The sequence below is a fragment of the Callospermophilus lateralis genome, chromosome 4 (genome assembly GCF_048772815.1).
Source record: "Callospermophilus lateralis isolate mCalLat2 chromosome 4, mCalLat2.hap1, whole genome shotgun sequence".
In the NCBI taxonomy this organism is placed as follows: Eukaryota; Metazoa; Chordata; class Mammalia; order Rodentia; family Sciuridae; genus Callospermophilus; species Callospermophilus lateralis.
Window position 1 is genome coordinate 75,561,680 of NC_135308.1, and position 19,728 is coordinate 75,581,407.

At 36.1% G+C, this 19,728-nt stretch overlaps 1 protein-coding gene across 1 annotated transcript; it reads right to left on the bottom strand.

Moving 5' to 3' along the window:
- Positions 1 to 7,362: 7,362 nt before the first annotated feature.
- Positions 7,363 to 17,787, bottom strand: Necap1 (NECAP endocytosis associated 1). The gene is made up of 8 exons (XM_076854109.1): positions 17,664 to 17,787; positions 12,144 to 12,244; positions 11,884 to 11,988; positions 10,959 to 11,040; positions 10,012 to 10,120; positions 9,709 to 9,892; positions 7,827 to 7,929; positions 7,363 to 7,493 (listed from the first exon to the last, which is right to left on the bottom strand). The coding sequence occupies exons 1-8, from the start codon at positions 17,756 to 17,758 to the stop codon at positions 7,445 to 7,447; spliced, it is 828 nt and encodes a 275-aa protein (XP_076710224.1). The 5' UTR covers positions 17,759 to 17,787; the 3' UTR covers positions 7,363 to 7,444.
- Between the last annotated feature and the right edge of the window lie 1,941 nt (positions 17,788 to 19,728).

The window sequence follows — 19,728 nt, forward strand, 5'->3', positions numbered from 1 at the left end:
TTTTTGAGTATGGTGAAAGAGAGGGACTTAATTTCAATTTTTTATATACAGATACTGCGTTTTCCAATGTAATTGACTGAAGTGTCTATCATTTCCCCATTGTGTATTCTTGATTCCCTTGTTATTAGTTGTCTGTATGTGCATGATTTGTGTATAGGCTCTCTATTCTTTTCCCTTGGCCTATGTCGGTTTTTATGCCTTTTCCATACCACTTTGATAACTGTCATTTTATAATTTAGTTTGAAACCAGGAAGTTTGTGTCCTCCAGGTTTGCTTTTTGCTTGATTGCATTAGCTGTTTGAAGTCTTTTTGGTTCCATATAAGTTTTTGGATTGTTTTCTCTGTGAAAAAAATGTCATTGAAATACTGATAAGGATTGAATTGAGTCTGTAGATTGCTTTGGCTAATCTGGACACATTAACTTCCAGTCCACAAACATAGAATATCTTACCATTTGTTCACATCTTTTTTATTTCTTTCATCAATGTTTTACACTTTTCAAGGTATAGGTATAGGTCTCTTTTCTTAAAAATGTGATATAGTCTTATGTAAATTGTTTTATTTATATATTACAGCAGAATGCATTACAATTCTTATTACATATATAGAGCACAATTTTTTATATCTCTGGTTGTATAGATAGTATATTCACATCAATTCATGTCTTCATACTTTGGTTATCTACTTGGTTAAGCTTATTTCATTATTTTATTCTTTTTGATGCTAAGGCAAATAGCATTTTAATTCTTTTTCAGATAGGTCATCATTAATACACAGAAATGCTAATGATTTTATGTTGATTATATTATCCTATAATTTTATTAGTTCTAACAGTTTTTTTGTGGAGTCTTTATATATAGGTTTTCTAAACAGTAGATCATGACCCTTTCAAAGACAATTTTAGTTCTTCATTCTTTCCAACTTTGATGTCTTTTTTTTTTTTTTCCCTTGCCTAATTGTTCTGCCTAGAACTTCCAGTACCATGTTAAGTACTTATTCTTGATGTGGGAAAATTGTATACTTTTCACTATCAAGGATGATGTTAGCTCAGGCATGTGATATATGGCCTTCACTATGTTTAAAGAAATTTCTTCTATACCAAATTGAGTATTTTTCATTAAAGATTTTTGAATTTTTTGAATTTTGAATTTTGTAAAAAGCTCTTTCTGGACCTATTGAGATGATATATATTTTTCCTCCATTCTGTAAATGTGATGTACCATATTTATTTATTTATAGATGATAAGCCATCCTTGCAGCCCAGGAATAAATCCCACTTACTCGTTGCATATGATTATTTTTATGTCCTGTTGAATTAAATTAGCTTATTGGTGTTTTGCTAAAGATTTTTGCATCTATATTTATCAGGGATATTGACCTATAATTTTCTTTCCTTATAGTGTTCTTATTTGGATTTGTTATCAGGGTAATGCTAGCCTTGTAAGCCTGGACCACTTCTGTTTTTTGGAAAAGTTTGAGAAGAATTTGGTGTTACTTCTTTAAATGTTTTATAGAATTCAACTGTGAAGCCATCATGTCCAGGGTTTTACTTTGATTTTTGATTATTATTGAATCAATCTTCTTATTCATTATTGGTCTGTTCAGATTACTTTATGAGTCATTCTTAATAGGTTGTATGTTTGTGGGAATTCATCCATTTCTTCTAATTTGTTGGGATACATAATTGCTCATAGTATTCTCTTATAATCCTCCATATTTCTGTAGTATTGATTGTGATGCTTTCTCTCACTTGTCTTCTTTTTTTCTTAGTGTAGCTAAAAGTTTGTCCATTTTGGATGACCTTTCAAAATCCAACTATTAGTTTGTTAATTTTTTTTTTAGTTGTAGATGGACACAATATATTTATTTTATTTTTTTAATGTGGTGCTGAGGATCAAACTTAGTGCCTCACGCATGTGAGTCAAGTGCTCAACCACTGAGCTACAACCCCAGCCCCTAGTCTGTTAATCTTTCATATTGTTTTTCTAGTCTCTGTTTCCCTGATTTTTACAGTTATTTTCTTCCTCTGACAACTTTTGGCTACTTGTTCTTTTTCTGGTTCCTTGATGTGTAACATTAGTTATTTGAGACCTTTATTTTTTCTTAAAACAAACATTTATCATCATAAATTTTCCTCTTGAAATTCCTTTTTTCCTATAAGTTTTGCTATATTGTTATTTTTGACTCAAAATATTTTTTAACTTATTTTTTTGTCTTGCAGTGCTGGGAATCAAACATAGGCCTTACAACGTACTTGGCAAACACTCTACTACTGAGCTATACTCCTAGCCTCTTAATTTCCTTTTTGATTCCTTCTTGACACACTGGCTATTAAGGAACATGTTTGATTACCACATATTCATGAATTTTGTTTTAGTTTTTTTCATGCTGTGACCAAAAGATCTGACAAGAACAATTTTTTATTTATTTATTTATTTATATTTGTTCAAGAACAATTTTTTAATGAGGGGGGGGTCATGTCAGGCAGGGATTGAACTCAGGGCACTCAACCACTGAGCCACAACCCCAGCCCTATTTTGTATTTTATTTAGAGACCAGATCTCACTGAGTTGCTTAATGTCTCAATACTTTTGCTGAGGCTGGCTTTGAACTCATGATCCTCCTACCTCAGCTCCCGAGCTGCTGGGTAATATTACATGAGTACACAACTGCACCTGGGTAGGAACAATTTTAGAGGAGGAAAAGTTTATTTAGTGCTCACAGTTTCAGAGATCTCAGTACTTAGATATCCCACTCCATTGCCCTGAGCCCAAGGTGAGGCAAAACATCATGGTGGAAGGGTGTAGAGGAGGAAAGTAGCTCAGGGCATGGCAATCATGAAACAGAGAGCTCCACTCACCAGAAACAAAATATAAACCCTAATGCCTGGCCCCAGTGACCTACCTCCTCCAGCCATATCTTACACCACACGGTTAATCTCAGTGAATTAATGCACTGATTAGATCCATGCTGTCATAACCCAATCATTTCACCTCTGAACTTTTTTTTCTCTTTCCACATTTCCTATTGGTGCATTATAGTTGCACATAATGATGGAATTTGTTGTTACATAGTCATACATGCATACACAATATAACAATTTCCCCCCTCCCTCTTTACTTCCCACTTCTGATCTCTTTCCTCTATTGATCTCCCTTTGATTTTCTTGAGATCCCCTCCGCATCTTTTTCTTTTTCCTCTCTAGCTTCCACATATGAGAGAAAACAAATAAGCCTTGATCTTTAGAATTTGATTTATTTCATTTAACATAAGGGTCTCTAAGTCCATCCATTTTCCTGCAAATGACAATTTCATTTTGCTTCATGGCTCAATAAAACCCCAATGTGTTTATATACCACATTCTCTTTATCCATTCATCCAAGATGGACACTCAAGTTGGTTCCATAGTTTGGCTATTGTGAATTGTGATGCTATAAACATGGGTATGCATGCATCACTGCACTGTGATGACTTTAATTCTTTAGGATAAATACCAAGAAGTGGGGCTGGAGATGTGGCTCAAGCGGTAGCACGCTCACCTGGCATGCGTGCGGCCCGGGTTCGATCCTCAGCACCACATACAAAGATGCTGTGTCCGCTGAAAACTAAAAAATAAATATTAAAAAAAAAAAAAAAATACCAAGAAGTGGTATAGCTGGGACAAATGGTACTTCCATGCTTACTGTTTTGAAGAACCTCTATACTGATATCCATAGTGGTTGTACTAATTTACAATTCCAAAAGTGGAAGGGTTCCTTTTTCTGCACATTCCCTCCAACAATGCTTTGTATTCTTTTTTTTTTTTTTGCTTTTTTTTTTTTTGTAGGGGGTGGGGGGCAAGTACTGGGGATTGAACCCAGGGATACTCAACTACTGAATCATATCCCCAGCCCCATTTGTTATTTTTGAGACAGGTTCTCACTAACTTGCTGGAACTTGCAATCCTCCTGCCTCAGCCTCCCAAGCCACTGAATTACAGGCATGTACAAGCATGCCCAGCTATTATTGTTTGTATTCTTGATGACTGCCAATCTGACTGGAATGAGATGATAGTTTTGATTTGCCTTTCCCCAAATGCTAATGGGGTTGAACATTTTTTCATAAATTTTTTGGCCAATTTTATTTCTTCTTTTGAGGCATGTCCATTTAATTCATTTGCCTATTTACTAATTGGGATGTTTGCATGGTTTTTTGGTGTTAAGTTTTGAGTTCCTTGTATATTCTAGATATTAATCCTGTCAGAATAATAGCTAGCAAAAAATTTCTTCCATTCTGTAGGTTCTGTTCACATTCCTAATTTTTTCCTTTGCTATGCAGCTTTTTCATTTAATGCCATCCCATTTATTATTTCTTGGCATTATTTCCTGAGCTTTAAGAAAGTTGTTGCCTGGTTCCTTCAAGCTGGAGTATTGATCCTACACTTTCTTCTAGGCGTTTCTGGTCTAATTACTAGGTCTTTGATCCATTTTGAGTTGATTTTTGTGCAGGCTGAACCTTTGAACATTCTTGCATTGTCTCACACATGAGCTTTTGGGCAACACCATATATTCAAACCATAACACCAATTTCCCTTGTTACTGATTTTTAGCCTCATACCATTGTAGTAAGATACTTGATACAGTTTCAACCATCTTAAATTTGTTAACTTGTTTTGCAGCCTAACATATGCCAGATTCTGGAGAATGTTTCATTGGCACTTAAGAACATGTATTCTGTGTTCTTAGATGGTTGTTATATACATGTCCCTTAGGTCCATTTGGTCTAAAGTACAATTCCAGTTCAACGATTCCTTTTGATTTTGTCTACATGCTCTACCCATTATTGAAAGTAGGGTACTGAAATACCCTACTATTATTATACAGCTGCCTACTTCTCCCTTTGAATATACTAAAAGGTTTATAATTTGGTGCTCTGATATTGTATGTTTATTTACAATTGTCATAACCTCTTGAAAAATTGACCTCTATTACAATGTCTCTTATCTCTTGTTTATAATATCTATTTCATCTGATAACTAGTTTTAAATTTAAATATTCTTGTCCTTCACTAGATGTGCATGATTTACACAGTACCACACAGTATTATTGTTTGCTTGTTTGTTTGGTACCAGGGATTGAATTCACAGGCACCTGACCACTAAGCCACATCCCCAGCCCTATTTTGTATTTTATTTAGAGACAGAGTCTCACCAAGTTACTTAGTGCCTGACTTTTGCTGAGGCTGGCTTTGAACTCATGATCCTCCTGACTCAGACTCTAGAGCCACTGGATTACAGGTGTGCACCACCGCTCCGGCCTTTCATGTTTTCATGCTACTAATTGGCAGCCTTTTATTTCAGCTCAAAGAACGTCCTTTAACATTTCTTGTAAGGCAAGTCTACTGCACCCACATATTCTATGACAATCACTGTACAAGAACTCCAAGATCTTTTCTGGTTTCCAAAGTTTATGACTGACTTTAGTTCTGTTTCTTATGCTGATTCTTTTCATTTCTGCTGATTATATTATAGGATGTGAGAGGTGGCCTTAGTCATGAATATAATTTGAGGCAAATGAAATTATGGTACCAGCAAATAAATAATAAATATTCATGTATTATAAGGCGTACTCTGTCTATTTAGAACCTTGAGCATCAAGGTCTACTCTCAAATTCTTAAGGCCCCATTTCTTAAAAAAAAAGTAATAGATATATATGCCCTTTTATTACTTACTGGCCCATTTATATTGGGTCAGTTAAATTAAAAAGGTAATTAAATAGACAAAAGATAAACATCATTTTCCATATTTTTAATTACCATTATTGCACCAATACAGCATACGCTTTATATACATATATCTTAAACTTCATTTTCAATTTTTCAGCAATTCAAATACATAATATATTATCATCTTGAGAATACAAAGAACACAACATGGAGGAAGATTGAGAAAATAGGTTCCCAATAGTTAGTCACTAGTGATTCTACAGACTTTCTTTTTAGTGTTTTCTATTGGAATTTTAAAATGTCTGGCCATGGCTCTGCAAGAATAGAGCTGCCTGGAAGGGGAAGCAATGAAAATTATGGACCCAAAGTTAGAAAGAGTTAAGAATGGAATCCAGGAGAAACAATATATTTTCAAACTAAATATAAGGATCCCCCTTCAGCCAGAATGTAAATCTCCAAATAGGTGCTAAGGGAAGTAATTACATCCTCCCATCTAATTCTCAAAATTGCCCTTTAACAAACAAAATAGGTAGTGCCCATTCATCTGAGGAGGTGAACTGTCTTCACAGCATTGTAAAAGGAATGGCAGGGCAGAGGGAAAGGAAAGTGAAGGGAGAGCAACTTGCTTTTAAGATACCCTAGCAAGCGGATATCAAAGTCCAAGACAAAACCTGTCACAATAAAGCTGTGACTCTCTAACATCCTTCATAAGTGACAATATATGTAATAGCAGCTTTCTATTGAAGAGCCAGATGGATTGAAAAAAAAAAAAATGCTTATGGAAAGGGGTCAGATACCCAGGCAGCAAGGCAATGTGGGTACTGAATAAGACTGAAGTGTTTTCAACCTCTCTGTTCTACAGATCAGGTTAAAAACACAACTCTTCAAATTAGGTCAAATAAAGGGGTGAACATAAATTAATGCTGTGCTTCAAATGCAGCAATGAGGTGGAGCTGCAAGAAATTAAAACTTCTATGGAATATAACTTGGAAAGCACAGCCCCTTGAACTTCCTCCATCCCAGAAACATCCAAAGATGTCAAAGATGTTGCACTATTCAATAAACACAACAGTAGCGATGTCACCAATACAACCCTCTTATCATAGGAAAAGACATGTAAACACACAAGAGGGCGATGGAGCTGCACCTAGCGCTGGACGTTCATTGAATAGGACAAGCTTGGAGGCTATACAGAAGAGACCCAAGATACCCATCTTTCTCCAAACATACCCTTATCAAAATTCTGAATCTGTAAATACTGAGGTCAGCCTGTCCATTTTTAGAGTCTTGGGTTAGTGGAAAAGAAAGTTTCAAGGCTTTGTCTCCCCTGAAATTGTAAAATAGGGTTTCACAAAGAGGCACACAAGGATCATGAGATGATTCTAAAATAAGTTCAAGAATTTAAAAGATGGAGAAAAATTTTACAGATTAAAGGTCATTTCCCCTCAAAAAGACACTGGTCTTTTGAACCCTGCATAGCCAGCCACAAGTATAGTTAAGATCTACTGTTCTCCTGCATTGGTAATCACCAGGAAATAACAGATACTCTCTTGGCTGTATAGCAAGTAATGACATAGAAGAGTGACATAAATCATTTGAATATAATGGAAAAGCTATGAAGAAGATTGTCCATTAATTTTGGTTTAGGGGAGGGAAGGGGTTCCTAACCTCCCTCACAGATTGGTGCCCTCAACGTCATTTTTATTCTTCAAGTCTGTCCTTACTGTCTTGCAATGCCATTCAAAACTGGACCCAGTTGGATGGCTGTGGTGCCTGGTTTGGAACTGAGCTGCAAGACAGAAAGAGAGAGAAAGCCAAAGGCATAACATTAGCATAACTATACTTTATTTATTTATTTCCAAGAAATCACTGTCCAGAATTTCTAAAATCATACTTCGCACAAATTCTACTTACCAAGGCTTGAAATATCCCACTTAAACCTCACCCTGGAGTTTTCTTCTCCCACCATTCCCAACACAACTACATTTCTTTTCCTAGAACTCCTACAAAAGACTCTAATGTGACTTGCAAATCCCCTGCTTTCCCACATCACAGATTAATTTGACCATATAAATCTTCTAAACACTGAGTCAAAGTATGCTGTTTTCACTATGTTCACTACCTGGATGCAGTACTAAAGTCTCCCCACAAGTCATTGCTTGCAGAAACTGGAGCTGGTGCTGTTGTTGTGACAGGTACAGGAGAATCCAAATCTAAAAGGATATCTGAACACAGGTAAGAGGAGAAAAAAGAAAAAGGGACTCAATAAAAATCCTGGAAATGTTCACACAAAAACCTGTAAACAAATGTCACAGCAGCTTTACCTAGAATTGCCAAAAACTGGAAACAACCCAAATGTCCTTCCATGGATAACATCATAGAATACTACTCAGCAATAAAAGGGAACTATTGATATACACAACTTGGATTAATCTCAAGAAATTTACACTCAGTGTAAAAAGCCAGTCCCAAATGGTTATAAACTATATGATTCAATTTATATAACATTCCAGAAGTGACAAAGTTACACAGAAAGAGACCAGAATAGGGTTGAGGAAAGAAAGACTAAAAAGGAGATCGGTGTAGTTATAAAAGGGTGACACAAAGGATTCCTTAGAGTTATGGAACTATTCTGTAGCCTAGTTATAATGACCAATCTGTGACTAATCAATGCATGACAAAACTGCATAAAACTAAAGAAACATATACCCAAACAAATACATGTAAAACTGGTAAAATCTGGGAGATATAGCTCAGTTGACAGAGTGTTTGCCTCGCATGCACAAGGCCCTGGGTTCGATCCCTAGCAACACACACACACACACCAAAAAAAAAAAAAAAAAAACGGTAAAATCTGAATAAGATTGGTAGAGATTTCAATGTCAATTTCCTGATTATGATATTTAATAATTTTATAAGGTGTCACCATTGAGGGAAATTGGATAAAAGTTACACAGGATTTCCTTGTATTAGTCTTACAATTGCATGTGAACCTATAATTATCTAAAAATAAAAAGTTCAATTTAAAAAAAACGAATTTTAGATACTATTCCCAGTGCTGGTGACACCAAGAGAAGTGGTTACAACATTTTCACCTAAAAACTCTAGAAAGAGCTAGGGATATAGCTCAGCTGCAGAACACTTACCTGGAATATATGAGGCTCTAGGTTCAATCATCAGTACAGGGCTGGGGATACAGCTTAGTGATAAAGCTCAGAGTGTGAGGCCCTAAGTTGAATCCCCAGCCTCCCTCCATCCCTGCTCCCCCCAAAAAACCCTAGTACTAAGAAAAAGAAAACAGACTTGGGTCGTCCCTACAGATGATTAGTTGCAGAAAGAGAAAACTTACCTTTAGAATAAATTCAAAAATTATTTGTATTGCCTAATACATTAAGTAAAACTCCCAGTATCTAATATCTGGTTCTCTAATCTCAGGAAAATTCTTTTGAGTTCTAATGTTCTTATTTAACTATATCTTTTTTGTACCAGGTAGTTAGGACGAACACAATTCCTTTTCTCTCAACTGACTTTGTAAAGGATTAAGAAATAATAATAATTTACTAAATGGCTACTATATCCCAAGAAATGTGCTGGGTGTTATCCTATCATTTAACCTTACCATGATGACATAGCTTTACATCTCCATTTTGGAGAAAGAAAACTAAGACTCAACGAACTTAAGAAATATTTGTCAAGTGCACTCAGATATAAAGTATTAGAGCCATGATCATAATGTTGGTCTATCTGATTCACATGCCTACAAGCATCTAACCAATGAACAATGAAGGAAACAGTTTTTTTAATAAATTTTCTGTCAAAGAACCCACTAAATACAGTAACTAAGTTCACCAATTTAAAAAAAAAAAAAAAAAACTGATTCTTCGCCAAAATCACCTTGTCAAAAAGTCACTTCTTAGGAAAAAAAATGGAACTCTGTTAGAAAACTGGTTTATCCAATTACAATACTAGATATGATTTACCAAACTTAGAAGTTTTAAATTTACCTGAATTACTACCTCCATGGTTAGATTTTGGAATGGGTGGTGGAGTAACATGATTACTGATGGCAACTGAGGAAGATGGTGGGGGAATAGTGACTTTGCCTCCAGGGGGAGGAGGAAGTAAACTTAGGCCCCCAGCTCCTGTAGTCCTGGGCTTAGAAGCAGTTCCTTTCTTGGTTGTAATGTTCTAAACAGTAGGAAGAGGAGGGAGAGTGAGAAAGTGAGAGAGAAAGAAAGAGAAAGAAAGAAATGTCACAAACTTATAGAAGAACAGGAAAATACATTTAAAAAAAAAAAAATACTCACCCCAATACTCAACTTGATGGTCTGTCCTTCCTTGAAGCCTAGATCCAACTTGGGACGAGTATCCATTTCCTGAGATTCTTTGGAAATCTCAGATTCCTGCTTTACCCACCTTTGGGATAACAGTAATTTATCTTAGTTTGAGATTCCCTGAAAGCAAAGTCTGACACACAAGTTTGGGTATATTTAGTTTGTATGAAATGGGATTCCAAAATACAGCGTAAGGAATCAGGAAAAATCAGAAAGGAAAAGGAGATAAGAAGCTAAGAAAGAGGCCAACTGGGGTTCAGTCCCATTAAGAACCCTCTGAGAAACCATAAAGAATGTGTATTAAACTGGTCCCTCTTCAAAGGAGGGCATCAATCCACCATTTCCTATCTCTGACAGTTGGACACTGTCCCAGAGTGGGTGTTCCTTAGTCCTCGTAGATTACACTCTTCTGCTAACCAAGTGGCCTTCAACAACTTCAGAATCCTGAAGCAGAAAAGCAGAAATGTTTGTTCTTGAGGTAGAAAGCTGATGATATATATGGTAGTGTCTAGCAAAGCTGTTCCAAAATCAGGTGGGCTGAAGACATGAATGCACAAAACATACAGCTATATAAGTTAACAAAATTGGTACACAACTCCTCACTTCATATATAGCCCTGCTGTTAACTATATTCTCCCTCCACCTCCTAAAAGCAAGGGCAAATTTTCCGAGAGGCATAAACAGAAGCATCATCACAAATCATTGTATAAGGGATCTAAAACATATTATAGACAATACAGAAAGAAACCAGAATAGATGCAAAGATTAGGAAACAGGCATGAAGGGGGGAGATTTATATTCATAATGAACTAGTATACCAAATAAAGAAACCAGAAGGCCAAAGCAACAGTGCCCATTCAATTGAAAAGGGACACTCCCATAAGCATTTAACATGGTAACTAAGGACAAACTTTACTCACTTGAAGTGATCTTGCAAGGAAACATTAAAGTCAAAGGCATCTCCCCGATCTGTGAATCCAATGCCAATGAACGCACTTCGACCTGTGAAAAAGTCAGGAATACTAAGTATAAGAAGTTTCTGCCCAATGAAAATATGCAAGTTACTCTAACTATATAAAGTCTATGAATATAAAATATTTTCTCACAAGACCCACTCAGTAGGCTACATAGAGTCATGGGGAAATTCTATCATTGTTTGTTTTTGTAAATAAAGTTTTATTGATACATAGCTATATCAATTATTGTCTACTGCTGCTTTCATAATACAACAGCAAAACTGAGAATGCTAGGTACAACAGAGACTATTTGACCTGCAAAACCTACAATACTTCTTCCTGTTATAAACTATGAAGAAATGATTAAGCCAGGAGTTGTGACACATGCCTCTAATCCGAGTGACTCAGAGGTTGAGGCAAGAAGATCACAGTTTAAGGACAGTCTTGACAACTCAGGGAAATTTGTTTCAAAATATAAAAATTTAAAAAGGCCTACGGATGTAGCTCAGTGGTGGAGTGCCCCTAGGTTCAATCCCAGTAGTAGAAAAAGAAAGAAATAATTGAGAATCACTGTCCCTGAAATACAGACTCAAGATAGTCCCACCAAAAACCACCACAAACCATAAAGAAGCAAAATATGTCAATTCTTTCATTAGATATGCATAATTCATTTTAAGTCCTACCTATTAATTACCACATCTTGAACTTGTGTTCATATCTATTACAAATAACAGGTTAATACTTCTCCCTCAGCAGTTATAGCAACTTCAGAGAAAGAAAAGGAATAATTTAGTAAATAGAAGTAAGAAATACAATCAGAACACAATTTCACTGAAGTGCCTTGTCCATTTTCCTAACTACATCCCATTCAAAATCTCAGATCCCTTACCAGTACCATCCTGGATCCGAATTACAAAGTAGCGGCTAGAATCTGTCACTGTCTCCACAGCAATACCAGGATATTGTTCTACTGGTGCCTGAGCAAAGAGCTCTCCTGACAAATAAGAAAAAGACCTCTGAGCAAAGGAAGCAAAAAATCAGAACTCCAATTAACAAAGTATTTCCATTCTAGGTCCCCAACTTAAAGGTATTTATAAAAGCATGTTAAACCAAAACCCTTAATATATTAAAGGGTCACCTGCACTTTACCTGAAACTTTATCTTCGAGTTTGATATAGGCAATCTTTCCTTTTGAAGTAATTCGGAGACGACCAGTCCAATCAGGTTGGTCTAATTTCCAGTCAGATGCCCTAGAACAGGAAAATGGGAAGCCTCAGGCCTCAGGTACATTTCTTTAATATTACTAAAGCCTACCCATAATCATCTGCCACATTGCTACATGCCTGTCCTGAATTGCCTATTCTTTCTACTTATTAAATAATCAAAAAAATAATATCCATGATCTTCTTATACAGCTGCCTCTTGTTATATATAGTACAAAACAAGTAAAAAAGCAATGTTACTACTGGAGGATTTTAGAGTCTAAAAAGTGTCAACAAGAACAAGTAAAAGTATAAATAAAAGCCATAAAAAATATAAAATTTCTTGGAACTGGGGTGTTGCTCAGTGACAAAGTGCTTGCCTAGCATGTGTGAGACACTGCAAAAAAAAAATTAAAAATAAAAATAAAAAAACTTCTTATGGGCTGGGATTGTGGCTCAGCGATGGAGCGCTCGCCTAGGATGGGCGGGACCCGGGTTCAATCCTCAGCACCACATAAAAATAAAGGCATTGTGCTGTGTCCATCTACACCTAAAAAATAAATATTTTTAAAAAAAGCTTCTTATAATGATGTTATATTCATACTATAGAGTACATTGTATATAATAGTGTTTTATTGATCAGGTAACAACAAAGTATATCTACTAATTGAAATATCCTGGGTAACAGAAGCCTTCCCAAATCACTGAGCATATTATCTTTCATTGAATACAGCCAATATTTACAGAGTGCTTATTAAGTCACAAGCATTGTTCTAGATGCTTGTGACATAAAAGCAAACAAAACATCCTCCTTCTTATTAGACTTACATTCCAAAAAAAAAGACACAATAAAAAGGCAACATGAGGGGCTGGGGTTGTGGCTCAAGTGGTAGAGCACTCGCCTAGCACCTGTGAGGCACTGGGTTCAATCCTCAGTACCACATAAAAATAAAATGTATTGTATCCACCTAAAACTAAAACATAAATATTTTTTTTAAAAAAGGCAGAGTATCTTAGAACATTATAAGTGCTAAAGTAAAAAGAAAATAAAGAGGCAGACATGAAGTTTTGGGAAAGCAGTGGGAGAGTAAACAGGTTGCAATATTCAAGAGGGTGGTCAGGGTATGCCTCACTAGGTGGGTGGAATGTGAGCAAAAGTTGTGAAGTAAGTGAGGGGAAATACCTGGAGGATCAAGATTTCTGGGTCCACGGAATGGCTAATGCAAAGATGCTAAGGTAAGAACATGCTTGGGGGGCTGGGGATGTGGCTCAAGCGGTAGCACGCTCGCCTGGCATGCATGCGGCCCAGGTTCAATCCTCAGCACCACATACGAAGATGTTGTGTCTGACGAAAACTAAAAAATAAATATTAAAAAATTCTCTCTCCCTCTCTCTTTCTCTCTCTCTCTTTAAAAAAAAAAAAAAATAGAACATGCTTGGCATGTTTGAGGGACAGCAAGAAAGTCACTGTGCTTAGAACAGAGTGAGAGACCAAGAGGGAGAGGTACAAAGAGCCAGTTCATGCAGGAAGGGGCTTACAGGCTATCAAAACAACTTGGCCTTTTACTGAGTAAAAGAGGAGCCATTTCAGGCTTTCAGCAGATGTATGACATGACCTGCCTTATGTCTTAAAAGGATTAGTTTGTCTGCTGAGTGGAGAAGAGATGTATGGACATGATGGCCGAAGCACAGAGATTAGTTAAAAAAGTATTGCAGTAATCTAGGTGATGCAGCATGATGATGGCTCAGAAAAGATAATAGCAGAACTGGCTAGATTCTAGATATATTTAAAGGAAAGGGAGTAGGATTTCCTAATGGATTGGATACGTCAGAAGAGAAAAAGAGGAGTATAGGGTTATTTTAAGAATTTTAGCCTGAGCAAAGGAGTTACCAATAACTGAGATGAGGAAGGCCAAAGGTGGAGCCTCACTGGGAATTAGGTGTTTTCTTTTGGAGATGCTGAGTTCTAGATGTCAAAAATATTTAAGAGGAGATGTAGACTAGGAAATTGAATATATGTGAGCCAAAATTCAGAAGAAAAATCTGGAATGAAAACACAAATGTCTGTAAAAACATTAGAAATACTAAAATGTATACTCAGATGATATGTGTTTACATGAACTTGAACAAAATCTAACTATTACTTATGGTGGATTTTTATGAACATTTATAAAATTGTAACTTGTTTTGCCAGGAGTATAGAAAAGGGAGAGGAAAATAAAAGTTATTAATAATGCACCTTTTAAGAACCTGAAGACTAATACTTAGAGGCTAAAAAAAAAAAGTAACAATAAGGTATATATGAACAAAAATGAGTTTAACATAATATGCAAAAGGCTGAAATGAAGAAAGTAAAAAAATGTAGCACAGGTTTTTGACAGGATTTATAAGATAAATTCTTATCATTCCCTTCCCTTTTGATGCTCTGCCCTCCAAGACCCTCAAGTATCTGAATCTGATCTAGATTAGAATACTCTACAGATACCCTCTATTAATTATTTATATACTTAACGTTTACTTATTCTGGTCATACCAAAAGCTAGACTTAAGCATAAGTGAGCTATTGAAAATATCAGAAACAATCCTACTGGATGTATTTCTTCCAGTTCAGACTCTTTGTCTTTTTATCTAGTACCCAATTCTCTTATTGAAAATTAGCAAATTCTCAGTAAGTAAAATGGATATTCATTACAGCAGTTTCCCAAAGCCATGAGCCTTAGTTCCTCTCCTACTCCAAAACCCAGCCTAAAGAACTCTTGATTTTGCTGGTCTTTTGACAATACTATGAACTGATTTCACAAATTTTCATTTATATTAGCCTAAAACTGTATGTATAAGTCATTACTATAAATCACATTAAGTTTCCACATGTACCTTTTATTAAACCCTTAGAGCAGCCATGAAAAGTATGTCTCCCCACCCCTTTTCTCTCTCAATAAAGGAAAATAATGCCTAATTTCAGTAATAATACCTAATTCAAAGTCCAGTATTCTTTACGTTAAAATTAAAATACTACAGAATTTAATATTAATTTAGGTAGAGGAGGAAAGTAGTGATGAAGGAAAAAAAATTTACAGAATGGAAAATCATTTTCTATTCATTTATAAATTTCTGATCAACCTATATTTTCCTTCTCTTTTGGTCCAAAAGTCTGATAAGCAGTGACTGTTTAGGAAGCAACAGTTTATATAAAGTCATTTTATTCCCTTTGATCTTACTTGTCACTCAAAGGTAGGAATCCCCCTGCTTGCTAAAAAAGCCCAATTTGTCTTTTAAAGAGCACCTAAAGAATAAATCATGCTCATAATGTAAAATGGAATCTGGGAAACAATAAGACAGACTATTCAGACAAAGAGAAAAGTAAATTTATAAAGTATCTATTATACGCCTGGCATTAAGCCTATTCTTGTAAAAATTGAGAAAATCTTACAAGGTAAGTACTGCTATATTCATTTTTACAGATAAGAAGCCTAAAGTTTGATACAGTTAAGTGATTTGCCAAAGGTAACCCAGCAAAGAAATGAAGAGATACAATTCAAACTTAATTCTACTGTACTCATTCACCATACTAAAGAAGAAAAGACAAAATGCCTATTGAAGGTTAAAAATTCTAATAATCATGGAAAACACAGGAGGATAACAGGAAAGGGTGTAAAGGAATATTAAGAAATTGCTTTAATGGCTCATTGTAATTAACTGATATATAAATAAAGGCTTACGGATAAACTAGAAAGTAAAGGTAAAGAATGCAAATAGGTGAGAGTGAAGATGTTTTTAAATGCCTGAAGTAGAATATAAGAAATAGACTTCAACTTTAATGTGTATCATATCATTTAGAAAGTCTTAACTCCTGAAAGTTCAAAGTCATGAGGTATTTGACCTTATTTAGCAGCTCAAGCTATGTTAATTTATATGATCAGGTTTATCTATATTATCTAACTAATTTCTTCTTTCATTCAGCATTTACAGAGTGCCCATTAAGTGTCGCAAACTGTGCTAAACCCTAAGAATACAAAATTTAAAAAGACCTCAGGTTGTTGACATTTTACCTACTCTGGAGAAACAGGAATATGAACAATCCACTACAAAAGAGAATGCAGAGCACTGAGATGGAGACAACCAAAGGGTACCAATGAAACACAAAGAGAGAATACCTAAATCAGAAAGGAAGAGTCAGGCAGGGCTTCCCAAAGAAGGTGATGTCTAAGGTGAGTCAAAATTATATACTAACCGTAAATACCATCAAAAACCATGATTTCTATATATGGGGTCTAGCTGACAGCTTCTTGAAAATAGAACTAGTTCTTTAAAAGGTAAACTCACAAGGACCCAGTGCATAAGTCTGCAAGTACAAAGATATTGCTTCATGATAAATGAACCTCAGGTAAAGAACAAAATGGACCTATGGAGAAGATAACTTTTCAGCCAAAGTAATGGTAAATACCAAGAGAAAAATCATTATGGTAATATGAATAAGAGAGAGAAATAAGAACAGCATGTGTAATTATGATGCTTTGATGTTTCTTATATTCTTTCCTATCTACTATGATTTCATTTTTCTCTCCAAAACCTCACTCGATGTACATAAGAAGAGCATTTTTTTCTACTTCACAGATGAAAAAACTAAGCCTTGGAGAGGCTTAAGATTCCCCCCCCCCCAAGTTATACAGGCACTTAATCCCAGGGCTCATACTCATATTTTTTTAACTCCTATGCCAGTGGATTATCTTTCAACTACATAAAATAGCACTACTCAGACCTTCATAGTTACTGGATTAAGAGGTTGTTAGTTAGGCCCTACCAAGAAAATGCTGCATTAATCCTGGACAGAAACACTACAGAAAATGAGAGGAAGGAAAGGAAGACAAAAAAAAAAATACAATATAACCAAGAAAATATATTGAAAAGAAGCATAATAGACAATCATTGGAAAACTTATGATCATTATATTTGCCACTAGCAAAACAATCGTAGGAAAAACCGAATGATGAATAATGATACTTGATGTGAGACTGACAACAGTAAAAAAAGATAAATTTGATCATCCAACAGTGACCAATAACACAATGATTACCCACATGTGTGCAGTGGGTACTGGAAATGTATTTGTCAGGGATTGGGGAGAGAGGATTACAAGCTGAAGGACGCACTTAAGAACGAACAGAAGGTGAATGGCGATGGAACAGATATGAATGGATGTGGATGATGGGGAGCATATGGATGTCCCAAGAGAGATGGGGGAGGAGAAGTGGAATGATTCAGGATGGTTAAAAAAAAAAAAAAAAAAAAAGGATAACTGGCGGAAACAAGACCAATGATAATGAACTATGTAGAAGTGGAACAAGAGAACGGTAACAACCCAGAGGGTAAGCTAGCAGGGTGACAACCTAGAGCAAAGGCAGCGTGCTACTTTAAAAACAGAAATGTCATTCCCGACACGTGTGCGGCAGTGCCTCAGAGTTGGTACCTGTAACCGCGGTTGGAGGCCCGGGGTGGAATCCGGTAGACGCTGACGTCCGGCTTTACACACAGCACAGATTCATACTCCAACTCCGCCGCCATCTTGACTCCGCTCTCCGCGTCGCCAGGGGCGGGGCGTAGAGCCGGGGGCGGGACGTTGAGGATGGGAGTTGCGTAAGCGACTACTTCCGTTGCGTCACTTCCCCCCGAGTTCGGTTTCAATCCTGAAATTAACCTCTTAGATGTCGCGGGTTAGAGGATCCATATTGGAACCTGGGAACGCTGAGGATACCCTGTTCACCATCTTGAGTAATGGCAGAATGCCTTCTCGGCGAACGACTTACGTTATGAAATTCTCTGTCCCGCAGAAGTGCCGAGGGAAAGCGCCATCTTGCTGCCGGCAGGTCCCCGCATCTCTCAGAAGGATGGGACCTCATCTGGAAATCTGGCTGAGTGCCTTCCAAGAGCCGCTTTTTAATCATAGATTCCTGGCAGGAAAATGATACCTCCTCTTGTGGAATCTCATACCCGGTACCTGCGGGAAATGTTTGGGACACTCATGGACACGTGCTTTTTACCTTCCAGAATCTGTTAAAAATGCCCAGCCTGATTGATTGATTTATTTATTTATTTTGTCGGAGAGCAACTCCTTACTTCGGGGGACTTTACAGAACGACACCTTTTGAAATATTTTGCTGTGCTTTCAGCGTGTACTGTGATTACCTTTTTGGAAAATTTGACCCTGATACGCTTTAAATGGAATCAACCGCATAATGAACTATGTAATGGCTGCTATTTGCTCCCGCTTCTATAATGATAAATACTAAGGAACTCTGTACTTATGTGCACTCCAAATGTAAACTTACCACAACACTATAACTTAGAAATGCTTTAATTAGCACAGATACCAAGTGCCAAAACCTAGATTGGAGCTCATTTGTGTGACTAAGCAAGTGGCAGTCTTCAACACTTAATTGTATTGACTGGTTGAATTATACCTCTAATTTTTCTACTCTACCTAGGAAAATGATATCTTTAAAATTTTTAAAAGATTATAATTTTATTACTGTTGAAGAGGAGGAGCTTGGACTATTCCCAAATACTGTTGGCAGAAATGTAAATTACCACAGCGTTTTGAAGGGAAATCTAGTGGAATTAACCAAAATATTAAGTATATGTAACCTTCAATTTAGCAATTTCACTAATAGGTATTTTAGAGAAATCCTGATACGCATAAAAAGGTATATACAATGATGGTTATTTCAGTAAAGAAATATTGGAAAACATGAACTTCTATCAATAGAAAATGGTTAGTGGCATATCTATTACTATGGCGTGATTTGCCCTAGAAGTAAAGAAAAAATACACACACACACACACACACACACCTATTAAGGCCATTAAAAGGAATCCAAGTAGCATCGTGTCACATGCCTATAATCCCAGCGACTTGAGGCTAAGGCAGGAGAATTAAAAACAAAAGAGAGATCCAAGATTTAAAAAAAAAAAAAAAAAAAGGCGGGGGGGGGGGGACTGCAAAAACAAAACGAAAAACATATAACTATCAATTTATGTCAAAACACAAAAATTACATGTGTAGTGCTAGGGACATAGCTCAGTTGGTAGAGTGCTTGCCTGGCATGCACAAGGCGTTGGGTTCAATCCCCAGCACCACAAAAAAATAAAAAGAAAAAAATTTAAGAAAATATTGTGTGTCCATCTACAACTAAAAAAATAATAATTTTTAAAAATCTTGCCCTGGATGGATGCAAGATTAAAAAAAAGATTACATGTGTATGCATGTAAGTGGATTTAAAAGGATTTCAAAGAATAGAGAACTAGATTGGAGAAATATTTTATACCCCATTTATACCCCATATACTTCTCCGTTTTTCCATAATTATAAAAAGAATAAATAGGAAAGACAGTAGAATGAATCAGAACTTTCCTATGTTCACATATGAATATATAACCAGTGTAACTCCACATCACATACAACCACAAGAATGGGAAGTTATACTCTATGTATGTCAAAATACATTCTATGGTCATGTATAACTAAAAAGAAAAAA

What these genes read in the sequence shown, in the direction of transcription:
- Necap1 (XM_076854109.1), bottom strand. Translation starts at nt 17,758, where the DNA reads ATGGCGGCGGAGTTGGAGTATGAATCTGTGCTGTGTGTAAAGCCGGAC. An exon ending in ACTCGAAGATAAAGTTTCAG is followed by an intron (nt 11,989 to 12,143) that starts GTAAAGTGCAGG and finishes CTTATTTGTCAG; the next exon opens with GAGAGCTCTTTGCTCAGGCA. An exon ending in CCATGGAGGTAGTAATTCAG is followed by an intron (nt 7,930 to 9,708) that starts GTAAATTTAAAA and finishes ACCTGTGTTCAG; the next exon opens with ATATCCTTTTAGATTTGGAT.